The sequence below is a fragment of the Manduca sexta genome, chromosome 3 (assembly GCF_014839805.1).
Source record: "Manduca sexta isolate Smith_Timp_Sample1 chromosome 3, JHU_Msex_v1.0, whole genome shotgun sequence".
Classification (NCBI taxonomy): domain Eukaryota; kingdom Metazoa; phylum Arthropoda; class Insecta; order Lepidoptera; family Sphingidae; genus Manduca; species Manduca sexta.
In genome coordinates, this window is record NC_051117.1 from 4,607,625 (window position 1) to 4,628,705 (window position 21,081).

The 21,081-nt window shown below is 35.1% G+C and overlaps 2 protein-coding genes across 2 annotated transcripts in view; one reads left to right on the forward strand and one right to left on the reverse strand.

Annotated features, from left to right (window-relative positions):
- Positions 1–16,100, forward strand: part of LOC115456022 — a gene marked incomplete at its 5' end in the record, with an annotated part of 42,245 nt that extends 26,145 nt beyond the window's left edge. Inside the window, 8 exon segments of the mRNA XM_030184866.2 lie at positions 420–560; positions 5,428–5,633; positions 6,863–7,038; positions 7,766–8,038; positions 8,858–9,065; positions 9,642–9,787; positions 10,122–10,244; positions 10,449–16,100. Of these exon segments, the coding sequence (XP_030040726.2) occupies positions 420–560; positions 5,428–5,633; positions 6,863–7,038; positions 7,766–8,038; positions 8,858–9,065; positions 9,642–9,787; positions 10,122–10,244; positions 10,449–11,147 (1,972 nt within the window).
- Positions 16,101–16,700: 600 nt separating this feature from the next.
- On the reverse strand, positions 16,701–17,482 carry LOC115456026 (protein lethal(2)essential for life). Its single transcript, XM_030184870.2, has one exon. It carries the CDS (start codon positions 17,387–17,389, stop codon positions 16,841–16,843), a length of 549 nt encoding a protein of 182 aa, XP_030040730.1. The 5' UTR covers positions 17,390–17,482; the 3' UTR covers positions 16,701–16,840.
- Between the last annotated feature and the right edge of the window lie 3,599 nt (positions 17,483–21,081).

Below are 21,081 nucleotides of genomic sequence, written 5' to 3' on the forward strand. Positions count from 1 at the left end.
AGTGGGACAGTATATAATACAGAGCTGATATTATTATTATTATTAGTATCTCCCGGATACTGATTGCTTTAAATATAGATACGAAGATTTGTGAAAGTGTTTTCACCTTTTCCTTATATTCATTAATAATCAAATAGGATTAGGAAGAAAGTGATTTGAAATCACAGCTCATTTTAATTATTTTTATATATGTCATATATGTCTGCATTCATGTTCTAAACTTAAAAATCAAATTATGCAAAACAAAATCAATACAGCAAAGTTATGTTGTCCTAGTACATTGAACAGGTCTTTCAGATCTATTATTCCATTGTCTGAGACCTAGGTTATCTAAACTTACTCCGATACCCTTCAATGCTTAGTGGGACAGTATATAATATAGGGCTGATATTATTGTATATTATATAATATAATCGCAGGAAGACCGACAACCGCGAAGACTCCTGCATGAATGCTCAAGAGCGGCTTCATCCATCGTGCGCGCAGCGGCCCCCGGTCGGATCGCCTTTACCAGCCTGCCACACCCTCGCTCATGCCTGCAGGGAGGAGCCTGAATGCAGGTCAGTAATATTGTATCATCGCATTAAAACGGTAACCATGGTGGTGGTAGGATAGAGGTATAAAACCCGCCATAGTGATTAACATAAGTATAACATGTTCTGGAATTAGCCTGTATATATCAGGTTTCAAATAGGCGGACATAATTTTTTTAAATGGCGAGGAGTAATAAAACTATTCTTCCGGATTTTGTTGTGGTTTTTTATTTTTTAATTTGCTCCAAGTTCGAATAATTTGCAACCTTCATGAATCTGTGAACTCCCCCTGTGCCTTTCTCGTGACCTTGAAAGCTGCAGTCTTCGAAACGCTGACAGAAAATTATAATTTAACCCATGATAATATCCCAAAAATAGTTGTATTTCAATAAAAACACCTCCCTCACGACGCTTAAACACGTAGAGAAACGTTCCAAAATATCCGATGAATTTTCCAAATGCAGTGTTATTTAGCGTAGAAAATCTCACAAGCGTATTAGCGACGGGCGACTGCCCGCTGGCACAATACACAACGAGCTAAAATTGAATCCACCGATCTCAGTGCAACTATCTATGTACAATGTATTTATTGATTTACCGCTGCGAACCTTGGGTACGACAGTCGCCACTGGAAAATTGGAATGGATATTGATTTTTCAAAGATCATAATTTTTATATAGTATACACGTGTGGTTTTGGTGAATATTACTGAACATGTTAGACTAATGTATAAGATATTAATCTTCAAAACTTTGACTAAAATTTATTAATGCTGGTGGTAAAATATTTCATATCCGCTCGAATAGCAACAATCGTACACAATATGTTTAAACCCCCCATAGTGGACCACGCAAGCAAGTTCCAAGATCAGCCTGTGTATATCTGATTCCGACAGACCGGCATAATTGTGATATTGGTAATAGAATGTCGACTGCCGAGGGGTCATCATCTCTCGTCAGTCATTCTATTGGACTTCACTCCACTTATCATCAGGTCTAGTGGTGTCACTTAGCTGTGCCCATAAAAAAAAGACCATAGGAATTGGGACGGGGTTTGAGTCTCCAACAATCGTATAAAACATCATTGTTGCTACATCGTGACGGTTTCCTGTGAACTGTGAAGTCAAGCCAAATTCGTCATGTCATCTGACCATGCAGAATTTAAAATGGTACCAAATCTTGCAACTATTGACCGTTTTTTACTTGACTGTGTTTTCAATAGATTCCATTCTACTAAAAATGTTCTTTTTTGCTGGTCACTGAAACTGCATTCCCGATTCTGTTCAAATTTTATATAAATGTTAGTTCTCTCTCCTTTATTTCAAAACATCGGAACACATGTATGTCTGAATACACACGGAGTTTCTTAAAAATGCTACTATCCAAATTTTATTCTGAAAATTAAAACACGTACGACATAATGACGTCACATCCTATCAAAAAGATTAAAATATTCGATATTCAATCGTAGCATAATATTGTTCGGATTTTCATTTTGTTTTCATGCATCGACTTTTTTTATTATGAACCTATCGAACGTACAATCAAAATGGTTTGTGCAAAGTGTGCACTTTTCATTGCTATTATTTTTCTGTAGTAATTTCAATTACTGTGTTCGTGCTTTCCCGTTTTTCTCTTTGTTCTGTGGACTTAAAGTTAAATATCGCCTGTACAATCAATATGAATTTAATTAAATATGTAATTGTTTTTAATGTTGGTAGTAAATAATTAGGATTGTTACACGAACAACGCATTGTTCTCTTGTTTCCAATTAATAGCATATTCGAGATTAATTGATACTGATATATTTAAAACCATTGGCAACATCGATACATATTATAAAACAAATTCCCCAAAAGTTGTCTGTCCGTATGATATAAATTTTTAAAAAATCGGCTGAATGGATTTTTATGAAATTTGGTATGGAGATAATTTTAGACCCTGGGAAGGACAGGCTACTTCCTATACGAAGAATATATATAGTGGAACTTTTATCCCGGAAAACTCATTCACGCGGGCGAAGCCGCGAACAAAAGCTAGTTCTAGTATAAATCAATGTATGTTTAGCGTTTTTCTTTCTATTTATAACTACCTTTAGTTCGCAGTGTTACCTCGCGAAAGATTTATTCTAGATTAAAGGTCCCACCGTTATATTTTCTTGGAATAAAACGTAGTCCATGGCCTTCCCAGAGTCTCAAACTATCTCCATACCAAATTTCATCCAAATCCGTTCAATAGTTTTTGAGCTTATTGCGTTCAGACAGCCAGACGCGGTGAGGGTCTTTGTTTTGTAATGTAGCTTTTGTCCACGTCAAAAATACTTCTCGAGAAAAAAAATCACCGGGATAAAAAATAGCCTGCAGCACTCCCGGAGTAATATAGCTTCCTATTAGTGAAAAAATATCAATTTTTTTCAGAAGTTCCAGATATTTGCCGTTTCAAACCTTCAAACATTTCTTCTTTATAACATTAGTATAGATAGTGATTATGATGATTCTGATGAAATTTATTCCGTTTGATTTGCAAAACCATTGCTTTAGGCTCCAGTGGCGAAGCGTGAAATTTTCCAAACGGGAATCCAACACAACATTATATAGGTACTAATATGCATAAATACGGTGTGCAATCCGCTAGATAATGATAATTATATTTAACATAAATTAGGAAAGGGAAGCCGACAGGAATCGGAATCTTCTCCACTGTTAGCCCCTTTTTCTAAAGCTCCCTTAGGTAGTTATAGTTTTCTCGTTTGCTTATTATTCAATAATTATTTACTTATCCCTTTCATCAGTTTGTATTCAAATTGAATTCGCTCATTTACTTTAATAACACATCAAACCATTTTGTATTTATAATTTACCAATGTGTTTACTCACACACTATTTCCAACTTTTCCACTTTTCTAGAAACTTCACAAAATAGTCTCAACTGATCGTTGTTTTGGGATAGTACACATATTTGGTCAATGTTGAGAAACTTTACCGAGATGACACCAGTTTCTAGTCAACTTTACCGTGCGTTTTTTTACTTGCAACTACTATCCAATGCCATTTATAGAGGACCCACTTTCCGTCACTTGTATTCCGTCCCATGATGTGATAAGCGTCCTTATCGCCTTGTCGAGCATAAATTCCAAACTCCGGGTTGATACCAAGCGGACAACCCTAATATTAACTATAACTAAGATTGGATAACAGTGATTCATGTATCTCTTAGGCTTTAGCGTTAATACTCCAATAATGTGGTGAATTCTTCTCTTATACAGACGTTTCTGTGCCTAAATTTGAATTTTGTTCTTCATTTTTGATTAGATAGGCTATCTATGATAGATACTACCTTCAGAAACCAGATATCTAATGCTTAAAGGTGAAATCAAATTCCAGTACATATATATATTTCATTGATTTGAATGACGAGACGGGCTTGCCGTTCACCTGATGGTAAGCGAAACGTCCGCCCATAAACAGTAGAACCATCATGCAATATCTTTAATTACAAAGTATTGTTTGATATTCCACTACGCGGGCCAAACTAAGACATAAGATGTTAAGTCTTATTATATCCAGTAGTTACACTGGCTATAATGTCCTTCAAATCGTAACACAACAGTGATTACACACTGCTGCTCGGAGGCAGAAATAAACATTGCGATGGTACTTACCCAGGCGTACTCTTACACATGAGAGACCTACAACCAGTAAACGTACAAATTAATATAAGGTATATTAAACTCCAAAATTCATTTCAAATAGATGTTTGCGGTGGTAAACAGCGGTCCGCCCCGATTGATCCATGCATGTAGGTCACTCCGCTGACGTCATAATTCAACGCCTGATGAAAAGCTCGCTTCCTCTGCGAAATGTACTCACTTGTGTCGTTACTATATGATTTTCATAAGGCACCTTAACATTTACATACAATTGTATACTTTAAAATATTTTACCTGTGTATTTAAAATAATTATTGTTATAATGAGAGCATGTTAACGAAAGGAACATACGTAAATGTATTAAACTAAGTTAACATTTGCTGTTTTTAACTACATTAATTGTTAACCAAGCATGTACAAGGTTTTAAAATTGTCGCGTGCTTCATATCGCGAAACAATGGGATCGTAACATAATGGTACTTGGCATAAATTTTAAAGTGTGATTAAAATAGCCAGTAATGATGTGAAATAAATTAAATATTTATTTATTAGTGTTTACAATTGGACACTAGAGGCTCTCCCGCCTCTTGCATTTTATGACAACGAGCAGTAAACTCACATACACCCACAGCAAATTTATCGGTTGGAATCCTCTTTTTGCAATTAAAATCCAGCTAACAGATATCTTCTCAGACCCGAGACAGGAGCCGGTGGCTAGACACTTTTTAGCTCGCCGATCCAACATGTGAATGAATTAAGATTTGTAACCAGGACCTAATTGTCCCAGAAAGTCGGTGCTTAGTTACCCTGGTTCTAGGGGCCCATTTAGCTGGGGCCTCCTAATAATTTGTCCGTCGTGCCATCCTATCGTTACGCCACTGCTCGTCTATCTTTACCCACTGCGAAATTCATCAATTAATAGAAAAGTAGGGAGTGAAATATGTTTTCTAATACAAGTTATACATATTATTAGACTTTCTAAGCCTCGCTATTCTCATCCATTGAGAACCTAACTTTTATTGAAGTCATCTCTCCAGTGTTGGAACTGTAAGAATGGCGAGAGATAGAAAGAGATAGAAATCTTTAAAGGACGCCTATGTCGAAAGACACTATGTTATGAATATACCGATCGTCTATGATAAAGAAGTAACTATATCATAAGTTCATAGTAATTATTTTAAAACATCAATAAAGGCTTATTTAATCATCATATCAAACTGTAGATGCCATTTCTAATGTTTCCCAGGATTCGTCTAGAGAACTACGAGCAGTGGTGCGCAGTGGACGCCGTTACCCAGGGTTGTGCTGGCTCCCCTGCCGCCTGCCGCGCTGCTGTTGTCGCAGTGCTGGGTACCCAACTGCGAGCTGCTTGCGCCTGCAGGGGCACTGACTTCGCCCAGCTGTACGACTGTTTGGGCTGGCAGCGGCTTTTGTGGCTGAATCCTTGTGTTGGTAAGTGAATTAGTTTTATGAAGAGGATTATAAGAAATGTTATGTCTGATGGAGCCTTCAGCCTAGCATATACTGCCCACTGCTGGGCGCGAGCTTGTTTTTATTTATTTATTTAGTATTTGGGAAACACACAGAACAATTACAACTGAATATACACAAAGAAAATAATATCAAAGTCAAACAAAGTTTCCACGAAAAAGTAACACATACTAATATGAGGGTTTAGGCTTTATTCCACCACGACCTATTTTGGGATTGCCTTTACAATGGAGCAATATATTTATTTGTATCTATTGCTTATTCTTTTGAATAGTTGCCTTTTAATTTTTTATAAAAGAAACCATGATGAAAAAGATGATAATAAAGGAAGCTTTATTATCATCTTTTTAGAGTTCCGTATTCAAAGTGTTAGCAGAATGCTGTTAACATTAAAGTGAAACATGGGAATAAATAAGTTGGTATTTCAGAATTGCGTGCCCGAAGAAAGTCAACGGAACAATATTTTTCAGATATACCGTGTATTGTACTTTTAAAAAGATATTTCTGGACCGCTGGTTTTTCTCGGGACTCCTTTAAAAGATGGTGTGGATTTCTATCAAAAGATCGTAAATATATATTAAAAAAAATCAAAATCCGTTTATTGCCTTATAAATAAAGCACAGCAGCAGAAGCAGGTCAGCTCATATTGACCGGGACAGTAGGTTGGAGCAGCGCTGATTTTCAGCCTGTCTTAAACTTCTTGAGGTGTTATGCGGAAGGTTTACAGTGGTAGCCTACCAAGCGACAACTAATCATAGTAATCATGAAGCGGCAATAGCCTAGTTGGGAGTGGAACGGACTGCTGAGACGAATGTCCGTGGGTTCGAGGGACGTTTCTAAAGTTATGTGTGTATTCATTGTGAATTATCGCTTACTTTAACTGTGACGGAAAATATCGTGAGGAAACCTGCATATCTGAGAAGTTTACCAATTTTGAGAGTATGTGAAGTCTGACAATCGGTTTTCTTAATAACCTTTCGATTTAATTAACATCTTTACTTATTCACTCTTATGCGAATAAGGTTTATCGTTAAATATCGTTGATTGAAGTATGAGTCCCTAAATAAACCCGGGATCAATGCATAAAAGGGTAACTTTTCCGTCCTTGACTCAGCATCGTCAACTTCTTATTTCACAAAGAAGAAAAAAAAGAAAAAATCTATTTCACTACGACTTAAATTGATTTCCAGTTGAATCTCAAAGCGACTACCACGTGAAGACCTATGGCTCCCTCCTGACCACCACTCCGTTCGACAACGGCATCAGGTACATCACCGTGGCGCCTGAATCTCCGGTGTACCATCGCACAACCACCCACCACCACCGCCACACCACACACGTCGTCAACCAGATTGAACATGCTGAGGTGAATATTAGATCCCAGAGGCGGCTTTACCTATTGTCCAGGAAGTGCGCTGCACACGGGCGCAGTATGTTTGGGGCCGCCGAGCGCCGCTAGCGACACTTTCAAAGAGACATGCGTCGCTCGCGACACTGGCGCCCTCAAACAAGCTGCACCCGTGCGAAGGCCGGCGAGCGGCTTCTTTACTTTACACATTAACTTTTGATTTAATATTATTATATTTATTAAATATTACATTGTCTCCTAGAGGACGCCAAGGAATTTCTTGCACACGGGCAGCACATGAGCCGGAGCCGCCTCTATTAGTTCCTAATCAGAAATCTTAGTTTTTCAATCTATTAGTTTTCCAAAGGTTAAAAAATAATAATAGCTGTATGAATAAAATTTATAATTGTTGGCCTTTATCCAATCATGTTATAATTTCTATAATATATATTCTACTGTTTATGACCGGTCGTATCGCTAACCATAAGGCGAAAGGTAAGCTCGTCTCGTCATTCAAAGCAAGAAAAATAAATAATCAGACAAAAAAACATCGGCTCTTATAATGGACAATACTTAATTTATTTTAGTTTTTGCTACTTATTATTATTAACAAAAATACATAAGTTCAACGACTAATGTACTTTGTAGTACCTACAGGTTATGCTTCAGCGTAACCTTTCGAATCCGGCATGAGCTTAAAATTCTGCAAATGCCGTATAAATTGTATAAAACATATTTATTTCAGGAAACACATCAACAACTCAGCCCCATCACGACGATGTCGGAGCAAACTGTCGGCCCTAATGAAATCGGACAGATATCTGAACCGGTGGTAGAGACCACGACGGAAACTACCACCGTGGCTACCACCACCACCACCACTACCACGACCACCACCACTACTACTACCACCACGCCGAAACCCACCACCACTTTGGAGCCGGCGAAGTATTGCATTGTTAAGAAACCGGAGAGCGATGATCAGGCGCAATATATCAAGATGGGAGAAACTAGGCGTGTAAGTATCTTTAATTTTAATCTACTTTAAAAAATGGTTCGTCGGTGCTTACGGAACAGACTTTCCTAACTTACCTATGCATTATTTCAATTAAACTTCGGGTTAAAGATTTTGACGAAAGTAATCTCAGCATTTTAGTTGCGTAACATAAAAGTAGAACATAATCGAAATACGGCCAAAACATTTTAGTTTTAACGCTCCGTAAAGCTGAGATCAGCAACCATTTTTTTATCATAATAATTTAATTACTTACTCCGTTAGCTCAGCGACCCAAAGCCTCTTGCGCCAGCTCTCGCCAGTACTGGCTTGAAGTTGATGCAGGTCACCTTCCAACATAACGTTCCAGCGGAATCGGGATCGGCCCACTGGCCAGCGACCTGTTGGTCGACTCAGATATGCACCTTTTACTTTCCGATCTTCTCCCATGCGCTCTAAATGGCCAAGCCAGCGTAGACGGTGACCTTTAATCTCGCCGCAAATATTGGGCTGAGTCATATAATAATTTAATTAATGTACTCGGTGTGGTATAATATGCTCGCCCCATACCACATTATGGGACGGAATACACTCTACATCCAGTGCACCAGTCCAACCTCTGGCTATCCCTTCGGGGATAAATGACATGAGCGTGCAAATTTATTTACTCATTACATGCTTTAAAAAAGGAGTAGGTTATTAATTCGACATGTTTTTTTTTAATGTTTACTACCTCAGAACTCGATCATTTATGAACCGATTTCAGAAATTATATTCTTATTCGAAAGAATATACCTCCAGATTGATCTTTGGTAGTGTAGTTCAAAAGTAAAATAATTGCAGCTGTACCGTTCCGCGGAGCTGGCGGAGTGCACGGACCTGTGCGTGTGCGAGGCGACGCTGCAGGTGTCGTGCAAGGTGGCGTGCGTGCCGCGTGCGCCGTGCTCGTCGCGCCTGGCGCACTACTCGCACGCCGCGCCCGCCTACCAGGCCTATCGGGGCCGCTGTTACTGCTACTCCGGATCCTTCATTTGCATGAGGCCTAACCCAGGTACCTACTGATAATCAATTAAGCTTTTGGTTAGGTGATCTGCATAAGGCCTAAACCAGGTACTCGGTTAAAGATAGTATAACGGCGTGGAATTTGAAGCTTGTTGTCTCACAGAGCTGGACAATTTCACAATTGTGTAATGGTAAAATGTAGGTAGATATTGTAACTGACTTTTCGGATGACCAATGCCTCAGTCCGCCCAGTGACCATGAAAACTGCAGTCTTCGAAACGTCGAGAGAAAATTATAATATAAAAATTGCGATAAAATCCGAAAAATAGTTTTATTTTAAGGATTGTTTAGTTTACTTAGTTGTTTATAGTTTTTGAGGTGTCCAGCGATCGTAATAATAACGTATATACTCGCTGCTATCCTGAGGTGTTCCAAATGTTAGCAAATTGCGTTAAATCCCACAAAACCTCTGACCCGGAAATCGAATCAGAAGTCTCCCGAATAGTAAACCCACATTACAGTCAGTAAATACGGCATTATAATAACAAGCATATTGTAAAGGAAAAGTACGATCGTTGCAGATAATATTTCATGTAAAGATCCACATAAGGTCAATTTGTTCAAGGAGAATACAAGCTTCCCGAAGGTGTTTACTTGCTGCTCGGCTTCAGCGCCGTCGACGAGGCCCTTCTCAGACCTCACACCGGTCTAGGAGCCGAGGATGCTGTGAGGCTGCTGCAACAGTATCTATACACTGTCCACGAGGACGGGGTAAGAAGATTTTTTACCGATATCATTTCTTATAACTTCAAAAGAGCAGTGGATACTTGCTCTTCGAGGGAGAAATGATAAAAAATTAGCATCAGTCAGTGATTGGGTTATTATTTTACAAGATGTAATAAAATTTTGGTTTTGACTCGTAATAATAGTGACAATGCTGTCAATGTTAAAAATAAGGGAGTTTTCAATTATTGGTAAAGTTAGTTCAATAAAAAATGTAGTCAAGTAATTGTTTATGTTAACACACCAATAATTGATGTTAATATTTTTGCGACTAAACTCTGTGATAGCATTAACAGTAAATATCACGTTTGCCTAATTCCAGACTAACTGCACGCTGACGCTTTTCAACATCAGCAATGAAAACGTTATCATATCAGCAAGCGTGCCTCAGAAGGAGCAAGAGATGCTCAGGGAAGCTGGCGAGGCTTTGCTTGATAGAGAAAAGGTGAGTTTTGACACAATCAAAATGAACGAGTAACTTGTTCGCCTGATGCTAGCCACCAAGTAGCTATGAAAATAGCTACTTCTTAAACTAGTTCTTTTTTATATTGTCTCTAAAAAAATTAAAATATCGAGATTAGAGTTGAGTATGAAGTGAAAAAACGGTATTCATCAAACAAGATTTATAATGTAAAAAAACAATTTCCAGGAGGAATGCATTGACGTTCTGAAGATAGTAAAGTCCCGCATCAACTCGCAAAACGAAGATATTTCCTCTCATCTTCTGCTGTCCATCTTCAAGATCGCCGAAGTGGACGTCGTCTACCCTGCGCCGCCCAGTGCTGCCAATACTCAAAACCCTTGCAAATACTTCCATATCATTATCATCATTCTCACCATCTTCTATAACCTAAAACAAACTATCACCACCTGCGCTTCACTGTTCAAATACTTAGTCAATTCTATGTCGAATTTATTCGAAAAAAAATCATCTTCGTTAGACATGATTCCTTTGAACAAGGAGAGATATTTTATAAATGATATCAATTTTGTATCTATTTTGAAAAGTTACGATGAATTTATGATGAATGTAGATTATATAGAGCACGATGCACCCGCTTTAGATCGCGCACGAGATGACACCACGTATATAGACGTAAGTGTAGATGTAAATATATATAATGAAACGAAACATATCATAAAAGCTGTGAGTATTACAATATATGATAATTTTAACGAACATGTTGCTGATGCAATTGAACCTAAATATTTTTCTAGTGATGTGTATTACGAGATTGGATGTATTAAATATTCGAAGCTTTTCCGTTTATTTTTTGGAAATATCGCGTCCTCTTCTTATGGGATTGTAAAATCCGTTAGCTTAGGACTGACTCTAGTAGTAGTATGAAGACTGAGATGAACTAAACATATCATAGTTGTATTTTCGTTTTATTTTCGACTTAGATCTGGTGCTTGTAGGTCGATCTAAAGGCTGGGTTTTGTAAATAAGTGTATAACGCCTTTTACACTGTTAGTGTTTCATTGAATCTCCGGTAGCGTAGAGGTTTTGTGTTGCAAACACAAATAGTTATGTTGTATATGGGAACTCTTCCGCGCGTCACTGTTTGAGTGGGCTTCTTTGGTGGTGTTTGCAACACAAATATTATCTTTATTTTTTAACCGATAAGGGTAGTATCTGATGTAGATGTAACGCGCCTTTCTGTTAGATAGATGATTGTAAGTAGGAAATTATATTGATCAATGTGAAGCACGATTAGGAAATATGCTAAGGAACAAAACTTGGCAATATACAGATATAATGATCAAACGTATTGTACTTTATAGCAATTGTCGAAATCCGGCCATAATATTTAGTTCAAATACAGTCCAAATAAAAACTCGAATTAGGCTAAACATTTCAATCACATAATTTATGAATTCTTTAATAATTATCTATTAATACAAGTTGTGTCCTTCGGCCTCATTCAAGGTTAGGCAAACATAATTTGAAATTGAAAGAAAAAAGGACCATGCTAACACAAAGATTGAAAGTAATTTCAGAATTTAATAAAACCGAATAAGATTCATGTTTGATAATGTTGCATAAAGAGAAGTATCACCAAAATGAAAATTATTGCGTTGCCAAGTTTTGTCCCCTGAACAAAAATCAATTTAGTGAACACCTAGATAAATGTTCTGAAAAACATTATATATAAATTAAAATGGTAAAAATGGAAGCTTTAATTTGAAGTAGACATAGATGTTTGTGTTCTAAAAGAGTTTTAACATAGTGTCGTGTTAGGTGAAGCTGTTTACTGTTAGGACACTATTACTTTAAATCCAGGAACTAACGCTTAAGAACTTTGTTGACAACGATTATGTAAATCGGTAACGAAATAGTTTCCTTGTCATGAAAACACTGCAATGCAAAAGTATTGCGTAAAAAAATGTGAGTGAAGCTATGTAACCATTTTCACTAAATGATCCTAATTGATTTTTTTGATCTATCTCAAAAATGGATCAATCAAAACCAAGTTTTTTGACACGCTTACAAACGACTTATTTTGATTGGTTCATTCTCAGAATGAAATTAAAGATTAAGATTGGGACCGTTTGTTGAAACGGCTGTAAATCAATATGTTTCCAAGATGGCTGCTTATAAATTCTCTATGGCCGATAAATTATTTCAATATTTAATCGATTGCACTAACACGCTTCCTATCACTATGCAAAAAATGAAACACAATATAAACGTGACAACCTTAACTTTAAAAAAAAAACAAATCGAAGACATATCACTTTGTAACCACTAAAAGAAAAATATATTTATAAGATAATATTGTCTATGTTATAGAAATTATTTCTATCGTTTATGCTGTATGTATATATGTAATAGTTAGTATTTGTTATACTTATATACAATTGTATAAGTTCCTTGTTAAAAAATGTTTTGTTTGAAATTTTATCAAAAACACGTGCAAAAATGTAATCGATACATATCAAGAACGCTCAATTTTATACCTATTGTATTCTAGGGTTAGATGTTGCGAAGCAAATGGCATCTTTTTACCTAGCTTAGATATTAGAGAAGTGTAGTTATAAAGAAATTCGCATTGGAAAAATATAGAAAAAATTCTCAATGTTATATTCGTTTATGGGTTTAAAAAAACAATTTCTATTCATTGTTGGGGCTGTGAAATACAGTCGTAAGATTTTAATGAGAATACGTCTTTATACTTCGAAAAAAAAAAAAATCTATTTTTTTATACTTTACACGACACGTTTGTGTTCGTCAGTCGTATCGCTAATTTGAAAATCAGTGTGCTTATGATGTAGCAAAAAAGATAACACAACTTCGCATCGTTTTATTTTGATTGGTTGAAAAACTATCACGTGACTAAGGCATCGGTCTCTCAACCAATCACAAACATCAAAATTAAACGACATCGACTTACGAGTCGCGTTTTTGAGACACTCTAAGGGGGAACGTAAAGTAAATAACATCCAAAATTGGATAACAATAATGTATCTTATAAATCTACCTGAATATTAGTATATTTAATTTATAAGACGTATTCACTTTAAAACTTCATCGATAGAATAAATATTACGTCCTTAATATATTATTTTTTCCAAAATCAAAAATTTAAATTATTCTTGTGGATAAATAGCCTATTTTATTTTTGAGTCTAGTTTCTAACCATGCACACGCCTTATGCCTTCCATGTAAATAAATATAGAAAATAGTTATAAACCACTGGATGATATTATTTAACTAGGCACTTAATAAATATGCTCTTCATTATTTATTTATAAGATAGATATTGTTGTGTAAAAAAATTGTTTTTATCACAATAAAGTCATAAATGACTTAAGTAAGGTATGGTGTTGCCAGTGAAGTTCTAAGTTCTATTTCTAATATGTATTTACAGGTAACATTTACATTTGAGTATATGATTACTGGTCGTAGGTCTCTGACATGTGAGATTCCGCCTGGGTAGGTACCGCCGCAATGTCTATTTCTGCCGCCAAGTAACAGAGTATAGTCACTGTTATGTTCCGGTTTGAAGAACATTGTAGCCAGTATAACTACTAGACTTAACACCTCTTATCTTAGGATGGCGAGTGGAATAAACAATACTTTGTAATTCAAGGTGTTGGATCGTGTATCTACTGTTTAAGGGCAGTCGTATCGCTTAACATCAGGCAAACGGCAAGCTCGTCTCGTCGTTCAAAGCTATTAAAAAAAGCCAATAACATTGAAAATGTTCTATCACCAGTAAAGCAGAAACAAAATATTGATAACGTTCATGATTACATTAAGGATAACTATGGAATCTAACCTATATTAAATGAAAAGACGCTGTCACTAACGTCATAGAATTTAAATACTCTTTAACGAATACTAACAAGTTCCCTTCGGTGGATGGAAGTATACGAAACCCAGTCGACCTGATGGGGAAGACTTCAAATAACACAAAAGTATGTTAGTTTGTAATAATTTTAATTAAAATGCTTCTCTTGCAACGCAGTCCCGAAGCTGATTTAGAATTCTTATTGAATATCCCGACAAGAAGTTAGGAGTAGATATTATACATCACAAGAAGGAGTTCGTATTAAATATTATATATCACAAGTTCTTGATGGATTATTTTTGTTCACCTTTACATTGTGTACATAGGCCATAGTGACTAACCAACCCTTATATACTAATTGATCTAATGAAATGAAATGATTTATATGAAACCGTAAAATGTTACACATTATTTAGATTCCGTCAATATTAACTCTACCAGTTTGGACAGCAGTTCTCATCAGAGAAGAACGGGCAATACAGTTGTTTTTTGGTGTTTAGAGCAATGCATTTATATGCTCGCAATAATAGGGATAAATTAATTTTAAATTTCCATACAAGTGAACAACTCTCTCAAGAATCATGAAATATTTTATTTTGTATAATCAGGGACCCTATTCCCTCTACGGAAGCGAATCCGTCTTCTAGAAGAAAAACGCCAAAAAATTATCTATAACCTATACGGCTATCAAAGCTATCCTTCTATTAGAACGCCCGTGATTGTAAAAGGACTAATTAATGTTATTAATGATATTAATGTTATAAATATAATTGTACCATAACTACTGTTTGTTTTCCAAATATAGTAAAATAAAATAAATAAAGAAGTAAATATTTCTAACTGAAATACACGACAAACACATATATTAGTAGTAGCGCAGCTTGCCACAGAGGGACCCTATCTAAAATTGTTGGGGGCTCTAAGGGCAGTGCGAACTTTTGGACGCCCGCTTAGTTTAATGTTGAGCCGAAAGGAGCCCCAAAGCTCAGGGGCCCCGTATCTCTCAAACGGCTGTTACATCGGTAGCTACGCCCTTGTATATCATGATCATTATCATGAACCAAAGAATAACTAAAATACACAATAAAGTTTCAACAAATGGCTCGTAATGAATTGAACTTTCAGCACTTCACTGGCATCGTTTTTATAGTGGACGTTGTATTACGTTTTAGATAAAACTTCTTTTGTTCGCTTATATAATTGTGTGTTAGACGAAATTAACTGTTCAACGACTATTTAAAGTAGTCTCAATGTATAGCAATATGAATTAATGTAGAATATTTTAATATCGGTTTGGAAATGCCTTAAATATCCGTAGGCGTATACTTTTCGATAAATCGTAGTAGATTTTTATGTCTTCAAACGAATGATTTAAATGCGATCTAATCTAAACTATTTTGGTAAAAAAAACCTAGTAGATGACCAATGAACGGACATCTAAACGAAAAAATAAAAAAAAATCGTTACATCATTAGTTACTACTAAGTACTACAATTTTGCATATTCATTATCAATTATTGTATTAATTTTATCTTGTTACATTAATAATTGTGAAGATAAACCAATATACTAAGTATAATCTGAAATTAATATACAATTGAAATAACTACATAAAATTAATTAATAAATAAAAACCTGGTGGCAATAAACTGATTAAAATCTATTTGTTGCTAATACTTATCGATCAGGCGCTCTACTTAAAATTTAAGTATAAAAAAGGCGTTCTAATTTTGAATCTCTTTCTTTTTAAAACGATGGTCTAGTTTATCGGCCATACAGCCTAATTACTAATAAGTTGACTATTTTGTTGGTTGCAGTTTTTTCAAACCGATATTGAAAAGTAAAATTGTGAATACACAGCACTGTAGTGATATGCATAACTGAGCTTCTAAACATGGTCAGATTGTTTTATACACTAACATTACGTGTTATACTTGATTTTAGTCCACGTTACTATGTGGATGTTGTCATTACGTTGTAGCTAAATAAAGAGAATTCGTAAGAAATGTGAGTTTTTATTTCATGTGAGGGTAATTTTAAACGTTCCAAATTGTATTCTAGAAGCATGTTTTAATATTCCACCTTACAGAGAAAATAGGCAATAATACCTATAGCTCGACTAGATTTACAAGTAAAAGAAATCAGCAGAAATTGATATGCTACGTAAAGGAGAAATTTGAATTTTAGCTCGTTACCGAAAACGTTCAAATTTTGGGCTTTAAATCCAAATGAGATACCTACCCAGAAACAATAAATAATAGGAACTTAATACTTAATTGCTCAATAATTAAAAAATATCCAGGAATAGGGAAATTTTCTACATCAATTGATTTATAATATTGCAAAATGTGAATAGAAAGAATTTATTGTCAAACAATGATTCAGGAGGGTATTTTTATAATTATAGACAAATATTTATTTTTGGCAAAAACAATGAAACATTTGGATTTTATATCAATATCATTTAAATTGTGTAAGGTATATCTTACACAATTAAATATAAAAAAGCCGTTTTACGGTTGAACTGTAAAACGGTTTTTTTTATTTGTGTGGTTATATATATAATTTGTGTTAATAGAATTATTGGTGAATCAATAAAAAGACAATTTAAAATAATTATAAAAGGAACTTTATTAAAGCTTATTAATTATAAATAAAGGTACATACGTGCTTTACAACAATTCAGTCTAATGGCACCGCCATTTTTAAATTTAAAAGCGTTTAGGAATGATGCGTTAGATCAGTTTTACTCTTCGGATTTTTGCTCGGTGCCCTCGTTCTTATCCTTGATCTCCTTGCGAACCGGGCCAGTCTGAGTGATAGGCACCTTCCTCTCACCCTTGACTGCTTCTGGAACCTTCCTCGGCGCGGTGATGGAAAGAACGCCGTCTGACGACAGCTTAGACTCCACCGTCTCAGGGGTGCAACCTTTAGGCAGCGCGTACCTCCTCACGAACTGACGAGAGACGTATCCATGCTCGTCTTTCTTCTCCTCATGCTTGCCTTCAACCACGATGTATCCATCGACGGTTTTGACGGAGATTTCTTCAGGTGCGAAATGCTGTACGTCCAAACTGATCTGGTATTTGTCTTTGTCGGCCTTGATGCTGGAGCCAGCGTCCCTTGCAGCAGCAGCGAGGTGGCGCCAGGGTCTGTAGTACTCCCGGGAAAGTAGAGGACCAGCGACAACGTTCAGCATGTCATCAGGCGTCAGAGCGAGGGCGAAGTGCTGATCCAAGAGTCTGCCAGGACGCCTGAAGCCGAAATCGTCAAAGAAGTATGGCAGCAGAGACATTTTGTACGATTGATTTGTAGTGTTGAGAAAAGATAGTTTGTATTGCTTTGAGAGTGCTTGATTCGCAGTTCTGAATTCAACTGACGATACGGCGGCACGGCGCGCTTTTATATAGTTTGAACGCCATCTAGTATCGAGTGGAATATACTAGAAGCTATAGTAACTGCCGCTGGGTATTCAATAGTCCGGGTCGCTCAACTCCGTTAAGTATTTTTTTTTTTACTTCAAAGAAGTGTACTTAACTACTTTTTTTTTTCTTATTTTATTAAAGAAATAATTTTATTTTGATTGTATTATAATTGACTATTAAACGTAATATTTATGTTCTCTTCAATAAGTTGATAGTCATAAAATGTCGAATCATGCCAAACTGTAAATAAAGAGATAACATACTTACATTTAGTCACGTAGTAGTAGTATCCAAATAAATTGTTGACTATCGGCATGCGTATTAATGGTTAAATAATTAAAAACATATTACATTACATTACAAATAATGCAACCTTAAAAAAATGCATAATACGAAAAATATATTTGTTATAACAAAAACGCCCAAAGATAACTTCCAAGCGGACCGCACATTGATCACCCCTCCGATCGATGTGTCGGAGTCGATGGACCTTTCTAGAATCGTCTCGAACGTCATGGAGTCGCATACGCGCGAAATGTTACGTCTTGGGGTAGGTCAGTGAAGGTCGAATGAACTGGAACATTCTTTCTGCCAAAATGTATCACGGAAATATTTTGTTTAGGTACATTTTATAGCTGCTTACGTTTTGTGATTTGAAAGATTAGGCTGCACGTGTAAGCGACCTTGGACTAAAAGTAGATATCTGCTTTTTTTTAATAATATCGCGTTTATATAAATATCTAAGTACTGATTTACTTAGGAATATGTACAAAAATAAAATTAAAGGATATTGTACGAGTGTAAGAACTAAAAACAATAAAAACGTTTTGCTACGCATTGTGTCCAAGTATACTATCAGTTAAATTAATATTTACTTACCCAACTTCAAAAAATATTATACTTATTTAAGTTCTTAATTATAAATTATTACGTATTTATACAGGGAAATAAGAACTAAATTATTATTGCGTCTATTGATTTATTTATTATTTAAAAGCTAGCCGACTTGATTTCTTATTGCAAAATAAATTTTCCCGCCATCAAAAAAATATTTAGACAACGCAAGATGAGTCTTAAATGTTTAGACTTTAGAACGAAATTACTTATTCGAAATCATAATATGTCTATAACCAATAAAAATACATCCATACTTGCTAAACAATTATAGACTAACAACCATTTAAAGCAACGGCGAAATATTTTTGACTTATGCGACAAATATTTTGCTTAGGTTTACTTTTTCTTTTCATTTTACCTTCCAGTTACCGATCAATATAGTGAGGCTTCAAACTTCAATTATCACAGCGCATGTCAAAACCTAAGGATCCGTCGGATGCACTAGATGACCTGAATAAGCAGGTTACCAGGAAACGGTGAACGACCTATGGATTTTTATAGATTATTCGTTACCTTTACAGTACAATTATGATTTATAATTATATTTATATATATTTGTATAGTTATAATTTGTTTTTTTTATTGCTTTGAATGACGAGACCGAACCGGTCCCTGTGGCGCTCAATGGGGGAGGTCTATATCCAGCAGTAGACGATTCAAGCTTACCTTGTATATTTACTCTCATCCATAATAATATAGGTATACGGTCAAAAAGGAGAAAAGGGTGTAAGTATACTGTATATGTATGCCAATTATCCAAGTAAGTATAATTACATAAATAAATCGCCCGAATTACTTGGAGCTTGATGATGGGCGACATTTTAAAGAATTCTGCGTATCAATCAAATAGGAATAAAACGAGATTATTTGTAAAGGCACTTAATTAATTCCATTTATCCATCGTTGACTCTAATCGTCAACATTGAGGGTACGCCTACTATGAGAGTATTTAAAAAATACCATACTTAATTGTAAAATACATTTAAACATGATTCTAGAATGTATTAAAAGTCTTACACGTAATTAAGTTCTAGAAACGCGTCACAAAATGTTAAATAATTCAAAACCAAATAATGCAATTCAAATGACCCGACTCAATATGTGGATTGTAAAGAGCGACCGCGACGGGCATCGGAGGGTGTCGGGATGTTTCGAGAATAATAAAGACCCCTCTTTAAATATGGAACTTTCCAGTAAAAATACGTTGCTCTTTTTGAATGTCGAATACTTTTCGAATACAAACGGTGAGAAAAAATACATTAAAAATATTCTAGAAAAAGGTTCGACAATGCAATGGCGATAAAAATAATGTTAAAGTAGGTGACCGTGGTATAATACATATATATGTACTTAATATGAGTTTTTGTATTACTGTATTTAATAAAGGATAAACATGGCACCATGACAATTCCATTAAAGAAATTAAAAATTATTCCGCTATGGTTGTTGTGAAAAAATATAGGTTTGCGTGTTGGTAGATTGTTAGAGTTTTTTCCTTGACCGTCGAGCCAATTATAAAAACTTATACTTACTATAATTGTAGAGCTATTTGTGTGCATAAACTAGCATAATATGCAGTTTTTTTTATTATAAATTGGCAAGCCTATTTGCTTTTCTGGCTGGACTGATTTCATAGCTTGCCAAACTGCGCGAGGTCAAGCAATACCAATTAATGAGAAATCTTATAACTGAAAGTTCAAACAAAATACATATTCAAAAGTTTTTTAAGAGAGCTGTACGTTAAAATCAACTTTTGAAAAATTTATTACACAATATTGCATTAATTCAAATGCACAATTACTAAAATAAATAAATATTTTGAAATTAAAATAACACGGTATAAACAATTAACCTAAAAACTAGATATTTCTAGAACCATAACAATAAAAGTACATAACAATATTATGTTATCTTCTGTTGTGACTAGTGAAACATTTATCTTTGAAATGATCAAAAGATACTCGCAGTGCATGGAACGCAATGTTATTATTTGGCAGAATATTCCAGAAAATTCTTCTCAGTAACCTCTTTTATATTTGTATTTTGTAAAGGGATAATAGTATACTGTATACAGTAATGTATAGAGGATTTGGTTTTGATTTCGATGCAAGTTTATACTTGCATCGAAATCCTCTTGTTGCTATCCTATTGTTGCTTACAATGTACCTAGGTTATTATTACCCTAGGTACATTGTAAGAAACAATATATTTTACCTAAAATCAATTACACTATTAATATTGTATTAAACGCTGTTCAAATACATTCAATGAGCTGTAAATGCAAAGAATATGACTTTTGAAACATTTATTTACGGTTTTATATTTTATGATATTTTATTAAAATGCTGTTCAGTTTAAGTTTTTAAGTTTAGAAAAGCTATAGAAATGCAATTTAATTTTCTAGGTTTTATAAAATTGACTTGTAAATTATACGTTTTGATAGATGTTTCCACTTTTACATTCTTAAAGTAAGAATAAGTGTAAAATTCAATCTTAGCCTGCTTGTAATATCACCGTCTATCCTGTAATTTCTTTTGGCCATTAACTGTGGATATTATAGGGATTAGGGTTTGACCATGAACAATGGAACGTCGCATGCTATAATTTGAATAATTTATTTTATTTTATAAATAAAAGTACTTATTATTTGAATTGTGTCTTATAC

Bases quoted from the DNA above. Each gene is read 5' to 3' on its own strand.
- LOC115456026 (XM_030184870.2), bottom strand. From the start codon at position 17,389: ATGTCTCTGCTGCCATACTTCTTTGACGATTTCGGCTTCAGGCGTCCT.